At 38.4% G+C, this 18,457-nt stretch overlaps 3 protein-coding genes across 5 annotated transcripts in view; 1 reads left to right on the top strand and 2 right to left on the bottom strand.

Moving 5' to 3' along the window:
* LOC117536217 (olfactory receptor class A-like protein 1) overlaps positions 1-18,457 on the top strand; it is a 52,234-nt gene that overhangs the window by 9,589 nt on the left and 24,188 nt on the right.
* yod1 (YOD1 deubiquitinase) lies at positions 629-5,368 on the bottom strand. 2 transcript variants are annotated; one of them, XM_034201005.1, is made up of 3 exons: positions 5,262-5,368; positions 3,378-3,590; positions 629-3,105 (listed from the first exon to the last, which is right to left on the bottom strand). In XM_034201005.1, exons 2-3 carry the CDS (start codon positions 3,583-3,585, stop codon positions 2,414-2,416), a joined length of 900 nt encoding a protein of 299 aa, XP_034056896.1. In that variant the 5' UTR covers positions 3,586-3,590; positions 5,262-5,368; the 3' UTR covers positions 629-2,413. The 2 variants fall into 2 exon arrangements, with proteins under 2 accessions (XP_034056896.1, XP_034056897.1); XM_034201006.1 differs by lacking the exon at positions 5,262-5,368 and adding an exon at positions 4,721-4,936.
* On the bottom strand, positions 6,143-18,414 carry pfkfb2b (6-phosphofructo-2-kinase/fructose-2,6-biphosphatase 2b). Of its 2 annotated transcripts, XM_034200999.1 has the most exons (17): positions 18,181-18,414; positions 17,650-17,806; positions 16,257-16,382; positions 15,171-15,267; positions 13,708-13,774; positions 13,259-13,333; positions 12,977-13,033; positions 12,702-12,826; positions 11,818-12,025; positions 11,404-11,550; positions 10,556-10,660; positions 10,314-10,443; positions 9,339-9,401; positions 9,185-9,249; positions 8,309-8,476; positions 7,661-7,683; positions 6,143-7,195 (listed from the first exon to the last, which is right to left on the bottom strand). In XM_034200999.1, exons 2-17 carry the CDS (start codon positions 17,732-17,734, stop codon positions 7,114-7,116), a joined length of 1,623 nt encoding a protein of 540 aa, XP_034056890.1. In that variant the 5' UTR covers positions 17,735-17,806; positions 18,181-18,414; the 3' UTR covers positions 6,143-7,113. The 2 variants fall into 2 exon arrangements, with proteins under 2 accessions (XP_034056890.1, XP_034056891.1); XM_034201000.1 differs by lacking the exon at positions 7,661-7,683 and having other exon boundaries at positions 18,181-18,413.

Genomic DNA, 18,457 nt, shown 5'->3' with positions numbered 1-18,457 from the left:
GTTAGGTTTAGGTTGGATATTGGATACACTTTCACTCCAGTCCTCTTATCGGACCATCAATACATTGGCTGCTGGCATCTATAACTTTTTCCATCTCGCCAAGACTTTGTTCATGATATTGTTGAAATGCTAATAAGGACGCATTTACTTATTTGTATTTGATTTTAGGGCTTCTTCCATTTTATACATATATTATAAAAAATGCAGCAGTTTTTTGTATTGAAAAGTCATTGTTTCCCTAATGTTTATGTCATGTGACCCAGTGACTTCAAATCAGCTAAATGAACTGTTCTCCGTCAGTGTTTTGAACTAAATGATGTTAATATGTTAAATAATAATACTGGTGCATTCATGGGATTGTTGCATGATACTGCTGTAGAGGTTCAGTTATCTTTTGGGGGATGAGAAAAACAGCCCTGTTTTCAGTTTAGTGTAAATGCAAACGTGAAGTCTACTTATCTTTTATCTTGCTTTTTTGTAGTAGCAGTACTGATGATGTAATGTAAATGGTGGTAAAACACACATCCAATTAAGAAGGGCTAGATGTTTCTTAACATGGCCCAGGATCAGGGTTGTTTTGCAAACAAGGGTTTGATTGACTCATACATAAAATGACTCATACTCAACACCGTTGGCTATAACTTTTAATTGTGACACAACACTGAAAAGATCAAGTAAGTCCAGTTATTCCGTAGTGCTTAGTGTGCAACATTCATTGTTTTGTCCTTGAAGAGTCATGAGATCTTGGTAAACACAACAAAGCCAGTTCCTACTTTCACTTTTCCCTGTTAAAACTACCTTAAGGTAACAGATGAGGGGGGAAATCATATTTATTCACATTCAAATAATTAAGATAAATCTACAAGAAAATCTCAATCAAATCCTCCACTGTCAAATTGATTTTGTGGCAACAACTCTGTACCAATATTGTCATCACAGAAAGTGAATTACACATACTGGTTCTCAAGAGAAAAAGTAATCCCACAATTACATATTCTGGCCTCCTCTAATTTATAATGTTTGAGCTATGGATTTAAAGAAACAAGTGCATGCTTCATCCTTCTAGGCAGTGCAGAAGAGCAAAGAGATCATGTCTGACTTTAGCTGAAAATGTGAGAACATGCTCCATTTGTGCAACACATAGTGTAACATCATCTTTTATGACAACATGCACGACATAGTAAACCAAAAAAATACTTCTTTTCAAACACCCTGGCAAAAGATACTTTAGGCCTTCAAATGTTAGCTGGAAAGTTGTGATTTCAAAGATAAATGGTTATTGTTGATTCGCTGAATCCTAAATGCATTCCGTCAGCGAGATTTCTCGTACATCAATTCACAGTCTCTCACTTTAGATTTAGAGTCCCTCTCACCATCTTTTGTAATATTAAATAAATGCTCAAACAAATGAACATGCTTAGTGTTTTTTCAAAATATGCAGCAATGTAAATCTAAAACTGGATTTAAAAAAAAGATTTCAGCATGACATTTGAATATAACACTATAATAAAAAAACACTCCTGAAATACTGTTGTACCCATGAAGAAAAACAGAGCGACACATTTTATGTTTTCAGCACCATTTCTTTTGACTAATCTAAAATAAGATAACCGATAAGCCATATTGTGACATAAAAAAAGGAAAGAAAAATAAAGATGAAATAGTCTCACATAAGTAGTTAGGCTAACTTTGGATCACAATTGGCAACGTGATATTGTATTTCAAAATGCATAACCTCAATGACCGCTGTTCACTATATTCAAACCCAACTGTGCTGCACAGAACAGATTTCTACATTTGATCAAATTATACGTTTTAACTATTAAACTAGTTTATGACACAAAAAACATGCTACATAACCAACATGATGAATAACAGTCATACTTGTTGTGCTGCACTTAAGACAACGGTGAGTTGGATCACATCATAGTGCAAATCATTCCTAGTCGTTTTAAACTCTTTCAAGAGCCAGATAGCCGGGTTTGAATCAAACAGAAGTTTAGTCCACCCAAGCAAGTATTTGCAAATTGGAAGATTTTTTCATTTAAAAACACATTCATTTTTTTCCTACACGACCAGCTATCAAGTCGTCGAAAGGGTTAAAAAAATAATCCTAAAAATGGTTTGCTTTTTGTTGTTGACCCAGATTAAAAAACCTACGTAACAGACTAAAAAAGATGGTTTAGAGACATCGTAGCACGGCAGTAGCGTTCCTGACTTTGAGAACTTACAGCAGTTAAACAGTAATACTTAACAGGTTAGAGGCTGGGCAGTGTCTGCAGATTCTCCATTGATGTCGTGAGGTAGAGGATCACACAAGCAGAGTGACAAAAAGACCAACAAAGTTGCCAGACGTGGGGCAAGGGGTTGGTAGATGTTGTATTTGTGAGAGGGAGAAAAGACAAAACAGTGTTCACACTTCGCCGAAATTGGTGTGGCCTGTGTCCTTGGCATGTTCACGTGCCTCCTTTTGTCCCACAAGGCCTTGCTGGCAAACCATGCAGCGCAAAGCGAAGCGGTTAACGTCCGTGAACTGCCGCTTGCGGCGGGCTTCGTCCGCCAGCTCAAGTGCCAGAGCCAGGATGACGTCGTCCGTGGTGGAGAAGATAGTCAGGGGCGGAGCGTCGGAGCCGGGCGTCTCTTTCTGCAGGGGGTCGTAGTGGATGCCGTCGTAGATGAGCAGCACACGTTTGTGGTATCCAGCATCCTCCCCAAATCGATCCACTCGCACCGTCTGAGTGTCCACCACACAGATCTCGCACTGGTAAAACTTGGACAGGATGGAGACCTCGATGGCCCCCCCCCAGGTGTCGTCACGTCTGATCCACGTGCAGTAGTCCTCGTTGGTTTTCCCCAGCACCGCTTCAGAGTAAGCTGTGGTGTCACTTGACACGATCTGGGCTATGAGGCTGCGCATCTCTGGGGCGCACGCAGGGTCATACACCCCCCCCTCCACCACATAATACACACTGGTGAAGAGGCATGAGTTGTCTGCTGGGACGACTCTACGTGCCAGCATGGGCGAGGCTTCCAGTCGTGGTACTTTAGTCACAGCGGGTTGTTCCTTTGGCTTGTTTTTGTCTTCCTCAACAATGAGTGTGTCTCCTGTAGAGGAAGGCCACACAGTTTAGCCTAGTCTGACTTTTGTAAGAACAAATTGAGAGGAAACATCTATTTTGTTTACAGCTTTGCAGTTGTTAACAATATGTTGAGTTATAGTCAGAACACCTTAACTGCAAATAGGTTTGCCACTTCTTGAGAAATATGCCGCCAACTTTCCAGATTTGTTATAATAATAATTTATTCAAAAATGTACTTAAATGTTAACCCAGTCAATACATGATGTGAATGTATCTGAATGTTTGACATCAACATACCTGATTTGATAGGGTAGTCTTTGAGGTGAGCGTCTCCATTTTGAAGATCCAGGCTGCTGGGTGGATAACCAACCATGATTTTCTGCACATCACATGGGATACCAGTCAGCTCCTCCACCATACTCTTCAGCTCTTGGACACAGGACTGGTGAGTCAAGCCCTGCATTATGTGGCTGCCATTTTTGGTTTTACAGCGAAGCCGCAACATTCTACCTGCAAAAACATTAGACATTGTATCAGTAACAAAACTATACTCATCCACTAATCAGGCCACTTATCAAGTGATTTAAATAGCCATCAAGGACACTTTTATGGACATCCATCTTAATAAAAACATCATATCAACTTATGAAGTCAACAGGCATAACCCTGTTTCTGCTGCTGTCATTCTTATGCCTAATAGTAGTTAAGTAACAGTCCTAGTTCCTCATCTATTGAAGCATCATTTACTGTCTTGCTGCCACATATGGTTGCACAACAAAGGGACTGAACAGCTGACCGCAGGACTCTGATGGGAGGAACAGACATACTTTGTTCACATCAATGCGGTTTCCCTGAGGTTATATTTTTGACCGTTAAAATGCAGAGGATCTGCTGAAATTAGTGGTAACTTATTCACTTTTCATTTTGAAAATGACACATATCAAGTTGTTCTGATATAGACATAGTGACATTCTGAGGTGTACTAAAGTCAGATGAATGTATTATATATCAGGTTGATATATTTGCCACTCTGTGAGAGACTTCTTGAGTAGAAATATGGTGTTGCTTTATGAGTTTTGGTGCCTTACTTATTCACTCTATGCACCCCTGCAACTTTTGCATTGATAATTATTGAATCAAACTTTGAATTATTATTCTTTGGTTGTGAATTATACGTGGCAACAGCTATTTATAACATTTCCATTTATTCTGCAAAGGCCTGTTTCAATTCCATAAACAAATAAAGCCATGGGTGGAGACACATGTACATTTATTTGTTGGGAAGATGAAATAAAGGCCACTCCGCAGACGGGGTAAATATTTAAGAGTCTACAGTCATTTCAAATGACGCTGATAGTTTGCCTCCTATTTACTTGATGGAATCACAGTTGATTGTGTTCCATTTACTCAAACTATTTTTGAAGTAATACACTCAAAAAGGAATTTTTCAAACCTTAATTGTTTTCTGTTGTGCCACAGAATAGGAACTTAATTTACACAGACTATATTCACTTTGTGCCGATTTTAAATCAGCCATCATGATCATGTAGCTACACATAATATGCACCCAAACGTTAGCTAAGTTAGCTCGGGACTCAGCTGCTTCATGGTGTAGCGTTAAGCTGGTTGTTTTAGCTCACCATTTGTTAGCCAAACGTTAACTTTTGCCTCACAACAGGAACCAGGGTGTCAGTTAGCCGTTGTGTGATGGTACTGCTTTCTGAATGGACCCAGCATAACAACTGCAATGCTGATGAAGCATTAAAGGGCATCAAGTGACAGCGACATGCTTTGTTTTTGTTCTTTGTTCTGTCAGTTAACTCATCAGCAAGACCAACAGATAGCGGGCTAAGCTAGGAACTACCTGCCAAGCGAGACAATATAGCATGATTATGTAGAGCCAGTTACTTCATAAACATTGGACAAGAATGGCGTTAGTGACATGTATTATGAACATGTTTAAATAAACACACTTGCCCAGACTCATAGACCAACGTTAACGGTAGCTATATCATGTGTTAGCATGCTAACCTACACATTCACTTGGCGTTAAGTGGACCGTTTTTTCAAGCATTTCTAATCTATGTAGACTAATGTACATCATGTTACCTGTCAATTGAAATATATTAACACGACAGAGTATTTCATAAAATAAATGACAACGAGCTAAATTCGTTTTACCTGCTGTTGACTGCAATCCTGCCTCAAACAATAAACATCTAGTGAGAAACTGGTGTGTGTATAACGTCACTCTGCGTCTGTTCTACGTCATGACGCTCAACACGGCGTGTACCGTACATTGTCTCTATACATCCATTCCCTTTTAAATGTATAACAATGACGTTAACCTTAAATGACTGTACTTACACAAGACTCATGGGCCACATAAGAAAATACCCTGCTAATTTTACAAACAATTATAGCATATTTATGTTATTTGTTCAAGATAACACATTAGCATCTCTTTGATCATGTTTTCTATATAAAGGTTTGGACCATAGACTGTAGGTTTGGACAAATCTGGAGATTTAAAAAAAAAAAAAGCTAATCTTTATATCGGCTCTTTTAACTTTAAGCTATTATTTGCTACCTTGATACTCCAGATGATGGCGCTCTTGAATATCTTATCAATTGTATTATTCTATTTAGATTTTGTTCTTTCTTCAGGCATTTTCTAAAGTATTACGTTTTCATCTTCTTGTAGAACTGAATTATTTACACTTCAGTTTATAATAACAAAACAAGTCACAAGATTTTGAAAAAAGAATGGAACCCTTTTCCCTGAAACCTATGACTAAATGTTTATAATTTAGGTACTCCTGTTTATGTCATAGTCTTTATCATTTTTTGCTCCTATATCACATAGGCCTATACACACACCCTGCATTTTTAAAGGACACTGGGGTCTACTTAGTTTTTAATAATTGTGAGACCTTTTTGCATCAACCAAAGAACAATTAACTAAACCCCACACATATTATATGATGTTTGTAATAGATTTGTACCACCCCATTTTGAAGATTACACAAAGGTCTTTACTACACACACTGGGTAAACAAAAATCATATGAGAATTCACTTTTATTTTCTGCATGAAAGGCACAGTAGGCTGCTATGAGCGAATACATATCAATATTCAAACATTACAAAGTCGTAGAATATAACTTGTGCTACTGTCTAGGATTAAGTATGATGAGAGGATTTTGTGTTTTGAATATGTCAAGAGAATTAAGTAAAGAGTAAAGTTACATTACACAAGCAATTCAAAGAAATGTATGGCAAGTATGATAAAATGATGTCAAGATATAGCTAATAAGCCATCAACATGCTTGGATATAAAGTCAAGAAAAACAATAAACAGATGAACATTTAGGGTTTAAATTGTGATGGCGCAAACCATCTCATTACAAGTAGCCTATGACAGAAAACTAAGCTTCTTTAACTGCTGCTAGAACACAGTTTTCCCAATGGGGTATTTCTAACAAGACCAACAAGATATACAAGGCTTCCAAAACAGAAGAAACCAACTCAATACAGTATTTTAATTTCCTTCAAAATGACAAAAGCACAAATAAAAACCAAATAACAATCACATAACATGTGATGTTAGAAATATGAATATAAGACTTACAATTACAGTATGTTTGCTAAATGAGAATATTTGTATCTTATAAAATAATTCCTACAACATCTTCTGTATAACAAGTTCTATTTGCAATGACCTAAAAATGGTTTTCAACGCACAAGTTAAAGTTGAGGGAGGTATTATAATATTTACATAGAGGATAAGTTAACCTGTTTATTCTTGGTTGCTTGATTGTTGTGCGCATGCAGTAGTGTTTGATACCCATGAAAAGTCTTCCAGTTTGAAGCCTCAGCATGCAGAGTGAAGTTAAACAGAGAGATTTAGGACCAACAAATGACCTCATAATCAGACCAACATTTCAAAGAATATGGTTTAAAACAAATAATATCATCTTTCTAACATGATTGAACCCAGAACTTTGACACATTGAAGGAAGAGACCTTCATCTTCACTCAGAAGCGGACACAGCCACTCGTTTCTTCGGGGCTGTCAGCGTCGCTGTCAGCATCGCTTCCTTCGCACAGGGACTCCTTCGAGAGAAAGGAAATGTCACAGACATTTACAAATTAATGACTTACAGCAGCAAATGCTATTTTAGAGGAAAACATTTTCCCAGGGGCCCCAGGAGTCTTAAGTTCTTATATGAAAAATTAGGTCATTAAGTGAAGTGTGGTAAAACAATCACATTAGAGGAGGCTCTTTCAGGCAAATTATCACTCTAGGAATCTAGTACACTTAATTAAATACAATATGAAGGAAATAAATAACTAAATATGTTAAGATGTTCTCAATTTTGTTTCATTGTGAACTATATCTAGGTGGCTAATAATGACTATCATCAAAGACTTTTACTGAAGTATTAAAGGTGATGAAGGTTAGAGAAACCGAAAGATTGAAAACTATTTAAATACACCACTGTGACAACGTATGACATGGGTTGTGGGAAAGAAGAGGGCTAAATAAAGGGATGGCTAGATAAACTACGAAATACTCACAGACAACCGCATCCTATTCGAGGCTGTAAGACAGGTAGGAGGTGGAGATAGAAACAGATAGAAGTGGAGATGGAAACAGATAGATGTAGAGATGGACTGAACACACAAGGCAAGGCCGACAAATACACAACACGTATAAATATATTATTCTATGCTTTTTCAAATTTGAATGATTAAAATCTTTCATTTGTGTATTGTTTTTTTGCCTAATTGCTCTCAAATTGGATACATTTTGTAATGTATTTAAGGGAATTGATGCATAACCAAAGCTGTGTACATTATATATACAGTATAAGATGTCTTTGATGTTTGTGTGTCTTTTGAATCCCATGTTGGCTAGCTCAAAACAAATTGGCATGCTGTTCTGCATATTCAAGCAGCCCAGTAGTGAAGCATAGGTCATGCATTTTGGTAAACAGACAACATAAAAAGAAGGCAGCAACCCATTCAAGACCCAAAACATGCCCCGAGAGAGAAACATAGAAAGAGAGATGGATTCCATGTATGTATTTTCAACACAGACACTAAACATCGGGAGGATCCAACACTGAGGCGAGGGGATGGCAAACTGTGAAGGGAGGTGACCGAATACAGTTGACTGGTTTAGAAGGGGGCTGGGGGGGGGGGGGCTGTAACTCTGGCACTAACTTGGCTTTGCCGTCCCTCTGGCATCAGTGCTGCGGGGGTGGGGGCGAGCGGGAGCCAGGGCTGGTTGCCCGCGCTGTAGAGCCTAGGACGCTTGAACTGGTCGTGACTGGACAAGGGAGTGTAACTATTCCGCCGGAGTGTGAGAGCAGAGTCCATCGCAGATTTATCCTGGTAGGGGAGGAAATATAGCAGGGAAAAAAGATTAAGGAACATGTGAACTCCTGGCAGGAGGGGGGGGGGGGCTTAACCGGACAAAGCCAAGCAAACTAGCCGTCTTCTCCACATGGATCCACACCAACAGGTTAGACAACTGTAAGTGTTTTAGGTGACAGACGCTGTTTAAGCAAAGGTATTCCATCACACAACAAAAACATATCAAATAAATCAGCCCTGATTTCACAGGACAAACAGAGAGTATAATAAAAGATGAACAATAGAATAATAGCTCAAATACAGATGTCTTTCATTAAGAACATTCTTAATATCAAAATGCAAGCAGGGCAGAGCCAAGCAAGTTAGCGCAAGCCATTGCCTCCATCAAGGTCAAACAAAAACAAAATAAACAACTTATTCAATATTCATCATATTGCTTAAGCCAGACTTATTAATAAGGTTCAAAGATAAAGGAACATAAGGAATATATAAAAGGGAGTCAAAGCAGCAAAGCCTCACACAGGGTAAGAAGTGCACCAAACTAGCAGACACAACAAACACAGGGCCTTTTAGACTTTGTTTCAGATGTTGAAATATGCTGATAACTTTTGAATTAATACTGGGTACATTAACAATAAACATTATTTGAATGGATTATTATATTTTGAAGCTTTAATTAAAAAATAATAATGTAATTTGTCAGCTCAATCCAGAGGGACTTACAAGAGTCCGGTCTCGATGCGTGTTCACTGCCTCCACATTGAGATAAAACAGTTCCACCTTGCAACCTATTGGAACAAAATACAGAATACATTTAAATAAATAAAAAACATTTAAAAAAAGAAAAATGGTGTTATATTTAGAGGTAAAGACGTACCATATGCAACAGGGGTTAGCTTGAGTATCGTGTGGAGTGGACATTTCATATATGGTAGATCTTCTGCGGAAAGCGAATGCATAAAATGTCATCATCTTTTTTGTAATGTAATTATTGATATTTTTATGTTTAAAGGTGGGGTAGGTAAGTTTGAGAAACCGGCTCGAGATACACTTTTTGTTATATTCCATTGAATGATCTTAACATACAATGAATATATTAAATGCTTTGACAAAAAATCCATTAAAAAATGTAATCTGTGGAAGCCGTAAGTACTGTAAAAAGCACGACCAATCATCTGAGCCAGCCCGGTTAAAATAACTGGATGGCCTACCTGCCTGTCAGCCTTCCATCTGTGCACAAACCTATCTCGTGCCCTCATTGGTCATGTGCGCGTTCGTGTGTGTTGGAGGAGGGGCTCTGTGAGGAAGTGGCAGATTTTTTCCGGTTGTGTATTTTCAAATTCTAGCGCACTCGAGCTGGTTTCTCCAAAATGACCTACCCCACCTTTAACCGATTAAACATACATACAGTAGTTTAACCTTCTAGGTAATTATAGTTAGTAATAATACTTAATAATTAAAATGGACAGATGTTTTATTTTTTAAATAAGTACAATTATAAAAAGTCACAAACATTTTTAACAAATTCCATCAACATCGATCCTATGGGGGTTTCTCAAGAGCTTAAACATACAGAAGGGGCCAATTGAGGAGCCGCCAACATTTATCCAACACAGAGCAATCCTGCACTTGGCTTGTAGTAAACATAGGTCAACCATTTTTATTTCTCTATCAGATAGAGAACACTGGTGTGGATAAATGCTTAATAAAGTTAATTGAATACAGGTCATGTGATAGAAATATAATATAACCAAAATCACTTCCCCCAACTGATATTTGCCCAAAAAATACACTTAGATTTGTCAGGAATATAAGGATTAAATGTGTTTCACATTACAGGGGTGATTCTGACCTGCACTCTCGTCCAGGAAGTAAGCCAGCAGGCAGCGCATCACGGCCTGATGGCAAATGACCAATACGTTGCCCTGCCTCTCCAGCTCCATGATGACCGGCTCCAAGCGCTGAACCAGGTCTTGGTAGGACTGAAAAAGAGAGAGAGAAGACTATTTTAACCACACTCCAAATGTCATGTTCAAACAACAAGATGAATTCAGTGTATTGAAAGTAAAGCATAGAGGGATTATTTCAGGTCACCTCTCCTCCTGGGTAGCGATAGTGGTACTTGTCCTGGTCCCTCAGTGCAAACTCCTCTGGGAATGTGTTCTCGATCATCTCATAGGTCATCTCCTCACACACACCCTGGATATGGAAAACAGAGCATTTGTCAAAATGTCAAAAGCACAAGTAAAAAGCTGAATGGATGCTTTCACAGCAGGATTTAAATACAGTCCACAAAAAAAACACAGCAGTCGTTCCTTTTTAAAGAAGAATGTTAGTTTCACCTGTAAGCACAGATATTTACATTCTGTTTTAGACTAATGTCTATCAACAGTACCAGGTGGTTTTTATTTGTTTTTAATATCTTGCCCTGAAAAAGGTCTTGCAAGGTTGAAACTGGTTGCATTTAAAATTAACAAAAAAAAAGGTAATCTCCTTAGATTGCCTGAACTATTCTCTCTTTACTGTGACCAATATCTTTTGAAACTGGCCTTTTGATTTTGGTGGAATGTTTTTGTGAACATTTACTTGAGTACTTTACTAAAGGAACCCATTTTAGGCACTTATTTTCATGCCACTTTCTACTATGTTTTAAAGGGAAATATTGTTTTACACCACTGCAATTATCTGACAGCAGTAGTTATCGGTTACTTTACATTAAGACATAAAAAAAATATTATGTTTTGTCATAAATCAAACTACCCAATGGTACTTTATTGAATACCTCCTCTACCACTGGTATTGAGTGATGTACATTAGGATGCCCCTTTCCCCGTGCCAAAATGTCTCGGAGAAACATTGCAAATAAAGTTTCTCCCCATCCAAACCAAAGGTACATGAATCTGTAATGAATCTGCTGAAGGTTAGAGGATGAGGGTACTGACAGCATCGATCTCGTTGAGTATCTTCCACTGTTCGTAAGGGACACACAGCTCCTCAGCTGTCTGGATGGTTCTTCTCAGCTGACTCGTCCACACCTTCAAATCTGACAGCTCATGCTCTTCAATGAAATCTCGTAGGGCGTGGGAAAACTGCAATGTTGGAGACACAGACAGAGGTTTCAAATAATCTAACCATTAATAATTTATATCCTTAATAATTGATTAAATTATTTATTTGCTTTATAAGAACCATGTTCAGTTGATAGCGACAGGAAAACAGGAAGTAGAGAAGGGTAACTGTGGTTATGACTAAGGAACACCTTATCTCACTGATATACCTCCTTAAGAAATGCTTGTAGCTGGGTTTCAGGACACAGTGGTGTTTCAGTTCATTAAATTAGGATTATAAAAGAGAACCTGTTTCCCTCGAGGAGAAAGCTCCGAGTCTCCTCCGATTCGGCCTTCGACGTTGTGGTCGCTCTCTCCGTGCCGACACAGGTAGATGGAGTGAGAGTGCACTTGGATGTTCATGAGGTAGTACACTATCTTACTCTGGATGTAGTCCTGCACTCGGTTCACCAGGAAACGCCGGCCCACGTTTATCACCTTGATGAAAGATAGGTCCCTGTAGATCAATCAATCAGACTTTATTTTTAAGCACTTTTCATACACAAACGTGAAATATAAAACAATACCAACCATTCCTGACACTATTTAATGATATTCAATTTTGTGATTAAAGAGGATCTAGTATGCTCATTTTCAGGTTCATATTTGTATTGTGTGCCTCTACTGTGACATGTTTACATGCTTTAATGTTCAAAAAGCTCTTGATTTTTCTCATACTGCCTGTGCTGCAGCATCTCTTTCCCCCCTCTGTCTGAAACCAGAGCCCAGTCTGCTCTGATTGGTTAGCTGGCTCGGTTGTTATTAGTCAACCAATGAGACATGTCCCGCCTCTTAGCCTATCACAGTATCACATACAATGTGTTGGAGCACTAGCCAATAAAAGTATGAATGTTGTGTAGTGATGTCCTTATGTTATGGAAGTAAACAAAGGAACACAATGGAGGCGTTTCAGGCAGTTGAGGGGGAGTATACGGGAGAGAAACTCCCTCTGGAGGGAACTTTGGGATTTTATACTTTGTAGACCATTTACATACACATAATTACACAATTGAATAGACACAGTACTGAATAAACAAAAAACATTCATTTATTTCTAATTTCAACAGTAGTTATTGAAATGTTATAATTCATGTTTGAAAAACATAAAAGAGGCAGAAGAAATGAGTCCTTACTTGTCATAATCATCAGGATCTATTGGTTGGTAAGTAACCTTGTAGCACTCGATTCTTTTGAGGAAATCATCCATCACCCTCTCTCTGTGTCTCTCTGGGTAGTCTGGACTGGACACTTTCACTTCCTGTTACAGGTATTCAGCACATTCAAACAATGTAAGAGAGCATGGTGGTTTTCACATAGCACTGTAGATAGTATGAATATTAATAGATTATGGGTTTGACCCAGACAACAAGTCCAACCGTAATGTCTGGCTGGTGACATGAGACCATACCAGAATATTAGCAGCAATGACCTCTGGGTCGTCACACACCGACTCCACAAAGAACACCTGTTGGAAAAGGGCATCTCACAGGGTCAGCACATGCTAAACTTCCTGTAACGGTGCATTGAAACAACGCCATCTCACATATTCACCTGCTTTTTATCAGATAGTAAAGACACCCTGTGAAGTTGTCTTTACATGTACTGTTTATACCAAAATGAAGTGTGAATTCTTGATGAAAGTAAAAATGTTTTCCTCACGAAACATTTGCAAACATATACTATATCTTACCTTATAAGCATTCTCTTTCACAAAAGATATAATGAGGTCTCGTCTTTCTCTTGTTGTGTTTGTTGCATCGAACACCTAATAAAGGAATCACAAAGGAGATTTCTCATGTTTAATGTGGGGTTTCTCTAGTATTACATGTTAGACGCTTTTATCCAAAGCGACTTACATACATTCAGTACTGTGGACAATCCGCACAGGAGCAATTTGGGGTGAAGTGTCTTGCCCAGGGACACAACGACATGCTGACCGCAGTGGGGTTTGAACCTGTGACCCCTGATCCCAACACCAAGGCTCTACCCACTGCGCCACACGCCCTCTTCTAGTAAATTGTCAGTAAGATTAAGGTTGCCTTAATGCCAGATGTGTTTCTGTTCTGGATGTTTTCAGCTAGTATGTATTGAAACGCAGACAGGGACACAGATCAACATATCAGCAAAAAGAGGACTCACTGCGATCTGCCCTCCCTCCACCGACAGGTACTTCTTCACATCCTTCAGAGCTACCAGAGCACACTGCCTTTAAAAGGGAGGAGAAACATGAGAACAGTGCTGATAAAAAGCCTCAGTATGATCTCATTCACCAAATCTAATACTTACTTTGCCCATAAAGTAAACTGGTGACCAGAAAGAAAATTGGATGTCTTATTTGGAGAATCTTTGAATTTAGGATATCTGCTGTTTCCCGGTTAAAAATCGTTTTACCTCAAACAAAGTGTATTCTTTTATTTGCACTGCTTTTAAAACAGTGATAAAAATACTTTTCAAAAACTCAGCAGCAATATATTTTTCCAATTACATGTTCTGGTTACATGATTGATAACCCATAGACCTTCATTTGCACTTCTTTCATTGCGACAATTATTTTGTAAGAAAAGTTATTTTCGGGTTAAATTAGTTTACCTGTGCACGGATGTGTTTTTTGTTGGTGTTTTTAACAAAACAAAACAGAACTGTCCCATTCATTTAAAGAGACAGTTTGATATTTCAAACATTTGCTTAGTCTTGATACCACTTTCATATCTCTAAGCAAAGTAAAGCAGTTCCCAATATATCCAGTCTTAATGATAAGCTAAGCTAAACTAAGGTAAGCTAAGCTAAGCTAAGGTAAACTAAGGTAAGCTAAGCCTAGCTAAGTCAACAGGTTGTTGGTGGTAGCCTTTTGATTAAATAAAACTTGATACAATATGAATAGTAAAAAACGTTATATTAAAACAGACATGAGAATGGTATCAATGTTCTCATCTTTCTCTTGAAATTAAAAGTGATAAAGTATATTTCCCAAACAGTTGGACAATTACTTTAACTCAATGGGATCTGTTTGGAACCAAAGCAAAAAGGTGAACTTCACAAAATAAATGATTCATTTAAACCAACATATCTGGTATTTCCAATAGCATAAGGACTGCAGCTACTATTTGATTCAGGTTTGAAACCCATGCAGCTGCCTGGCGGACTTGTGTCAGCTTCAGAGTGACAGTGGCAGCTTGTTTAATATCTAGGTCACGATTCAGCTCTGGAAGGCTGTCAGGAGCCTGTCACAAATCTCCTGATAGCCCTGAAGGACAAACCCCATTCCAAAAACCATTACTGGATAAGACCATGAAGGAAAGAGACATTTATTCTGTATACTTTTGGAGAAATCTGCAGTGGTTTACAGCGGTCACATTAATTTTAGATAAGTGCCAGTTTAAGGTCACAAGAAGACCGTGGAGACCCTGGTTTATTATAGAATGTTAGCTTAAAAACTGCATAGTCACTGATGCAGCAGTAGAGGCTGCATAGTGTCAAACAGAGCCATGTTGATTGGGAGGAAATGTTTGGTCAGACAATAGAGCTGCTACAGCTTCCCTTAATAGATATATAAAGACAATCTAATGACTGGACAAGAGCACATTAGTTAGAGTGGAACTTACTTCCTTATTCTCATGGCATCCTCATTGTCATGGCGGAAGAAATCATAGGACTTGTAGGCTCTGACAGCCTCTCTGCGGTACACGCCCAAGTTAAACACTGCAAAATGAAAACAATATATTAAAAGGCTTAATCTGTACACGTGTGCATCAAGTCACCCACAAGTTGCTTTTTAATAAGTAATTTCACCTATTACAACTCAACTGCTACACAATTGAGTTTCCTATTTTAAAAATACTCTGACCATCATTGCAAGCATATCTGAAGATTTCCATTCCTTTGGCGGTTCAATATCAATTACAGTATAAAATATGTAGTGAGCGTTTTTGATTGTTATATTCGGTCTGCACTTCATATTATTTTTTAATCATCACAGCGATTCAAGGATTTTTCGTTTAGTTCAAAGAGAGTATCAGTAGAAAATAGCACTTAAAGGTGGGGTAGGTACGTTTGAGAAACCGGCTTGAGATACACTTTTTGTTATATTCCATGGAATGCTCTTAACATCCCGATAGCAATGAATATCTGAAGTGCTTTGACAATAAATCCATTAAAAAATGTCATCTGTGGAAGCCGTAGCGCTGTAAAAAGCACGACCAATCATTTTAGCCGGCCCGGCTAAAATAACTGGATGGCCTACCTGCCTGTCAGCCTTCCATCTGTGCACAAACTTATCTCGTGCCCTCATTGGTCATGTGCGCGTTCGTGTGTGTTGGAGGAGGGGCTCTGTGAGGAAGTGGCAGATTTTTTCCGGCTGTGTATTTTCAAATTCTAGCGCACTCGAGCTGGTTTCTCCAAAATTACCTACCCCACCTTTAATACAGTGTAACTATGATTTTTGACATTGCTTCCTTTTGTGTTCTTTTTTATTCAACAAGCAAACATGTTGTACTTTAGCAGTATACCAAAAGAAGCAGAAAGGCAGAACTGAAAATACTTTCATATGATATCGCAAGTAATATCATTTTTGCAAAATTGAACAACATCATTGCATTTTGCACCTTTTCCTAATAACATGCAGCTCTAATATATAGTCAGAATAAATGAAAAGACAATTCAACAGGTTTCCATAACATGTCTTGTACTACCTTTGGTTGGGACCCCGATCCAGTTGAGGTAACGTGTGAGTTTCTTTGACATGTAGGTCTTCCCTCTTGCAGGCAGGCCGATCATTACGATCACCGTTGGAGAATTTGTCATATAGGAGGCCCATGCTAAAAGGACGTAGATCATAGGTCACTTCAATGGTAATCCCATGCATAAGAAAAATAAGCAAATAAATGACGTCATAATGTAAATGTACCCAATGTTAGTCAACCAACTGATTAGTCAATTCATTGATTAGTTGGTCAACAACAAAATTATCTATTTTGATAATCGAATCATAATTAAAGTCATTTCTCATGCAAAAATGGCAGCCGTTTTCAGCCTTCCAAACATGGAGACTTTGTTTTTTTCTGTGTTTAACGTCATTTTTAACTGAATATCTTTGGGTTTGTACTGACCACACAACCCATTATTAAACATTATCTTGGACATTGTGAAACTGGGATGGACAAATCACTATTTGCTGACATTTTATTGACAAGATGATTAATAGATTCATTTAGAAAAATAATTATGAGATAAATCCATAATTAAATAGTTGTAATAATTGTGTCTATTCTTGCAGGATTAGGACACTTACATAACTAGGCCATGTTTCTACTGGACAAAAATAATTGTCTCAGACAGGACCGGAAGAAATTAAAAATAAATCATCCCTAGAGAAAAAAGCAATTTCCTGAAGAACAGTGGAAACCACAGAAGGTGCCACACTTTTTTATATCTTCTTCTTCACACTTTAGTTTTTTCGCCCAGATGTTCACCTTTTCATTTCAGTATCTTTCGCAGGTTGGAGTCTTAAAGGAGAGATTGGTTCATACTTATATTTGGGTTTCTACTAGAACTTGTTAAATGCTTCAGTGTTTAAAAAACAACTATTTTTCTCCATGAGAATTGACTATACCTGTATTCTGCCCTCTGTATGAAATAAATTGCGTTGCTAGGAAACAACTTGGGTTCATGACAACTTCCTGTAAACTGGTTTCATGTAACTGGGACACATTTAGAGTATTTACATATGGTATTTACATCTAAAACTGTGGGATGGTCTTCATGTATTGTGTTGTATTATCACAACAATCAGAAGTCCTGAAAGCTCATTTAAATGAAGTTTACGAGTTCAGGATTGAGCGTTTAGATATGTTTACAACATTTCATAATAAAAACTGCTTTAGAAATATAAATGTAGATTAAAAAGTCTATGTTTACAATATAGGAGGCTTTAGTGAAGAAGTGGCAATGTCCCAGGGAGGTGATTTAGAAAATGTGTTATAGATCCAGAGTGAACAATACAAGGTTTTATATTACAATGGCACCAAAATAACGTGTTTAAATCAAATTATTGTGGTAAAACGGTAAAACCTCGACTTTACTTACAGCATTTCTTCTCCTTGGTTCTCAGGTCTGTTTTCGTAGCTTCTGCCGAGTTTGAACAGCCATTGTCTATCTGAGTGCACGACATGTTTAAAGTATTTTTGAGTCAAAATCAGCTGTCCCTCGATGTATTTCTCAGAGGGACATCATCCAAGCTGATCTGAAACAGATGAGTCACAATACATGTCATCCATTACTTCCATGCATCTCTGGTAGAACAGAATCTTGCAAAAATAGCAATAGGCTACATTCTCCAAATAGTATGTGTTTTTGGCTTTATGTATCCGTGGTAACATGAGCCAGAGGAGTTAAGGATGAAATGTTGCCACATCATCCGTTTACAAAAACCCCGCTTTGGTTGAACACACTGTAGCCGCATAAGAGCACGCGGTGATATCCTCTCTGACGGGGGGTACTTGAGTTCATGCGACACTTAATCTGAAGTGAAATATACAATATAATCCAACTCCAACATAATCCTTGCAAGACGCGTTTCTAACAGCATCTCATTCAAATGGATATTGCTTTTTTTACCTGCTCGATAGGCGGTAGTTTTTCCGGTAAGCCTCTGCGGACACGGTCGGCACGCGGGTCTCTCGAGCTGCCGGGCCGCCGAGAGTTTGATCCTGCCGCTGCCGGGCCGAGAGTTTGATCCTGCCGCTGCGGCCGGAGGAGGCGGTCTGCTCGGCCTGCCCTTGGAGCTGGGGTGCCTCCTTGGTCGGCTGGTGTCCTTCCAAACTGGAGGTGTGCCACTACGTCATATTTTATTTTATTTTTGCCTACCGTAACGTTGATCATACGTAAACGCGTA

The sequence above is a fragment of the Gymnodraco acuticeps genome, unplaced genomic scaffold (assembly GCF_902827175.1).
Source record: "Gymnodraco acuticeps unplaced genomic scaffold, fGymAcu1.1, whole genome shotgun sequence".
NCBI lineage: Eukaryota > Metazoa > Chordata > Actinopteri > Perciformes > Bathydraconidae > Gymnodraco > Gymnodraco acuticeps.
Note: the sequence above shows the minus strand (reverse complement) of the source record. Positions and strands in the feature narration are given on the sequence as shown.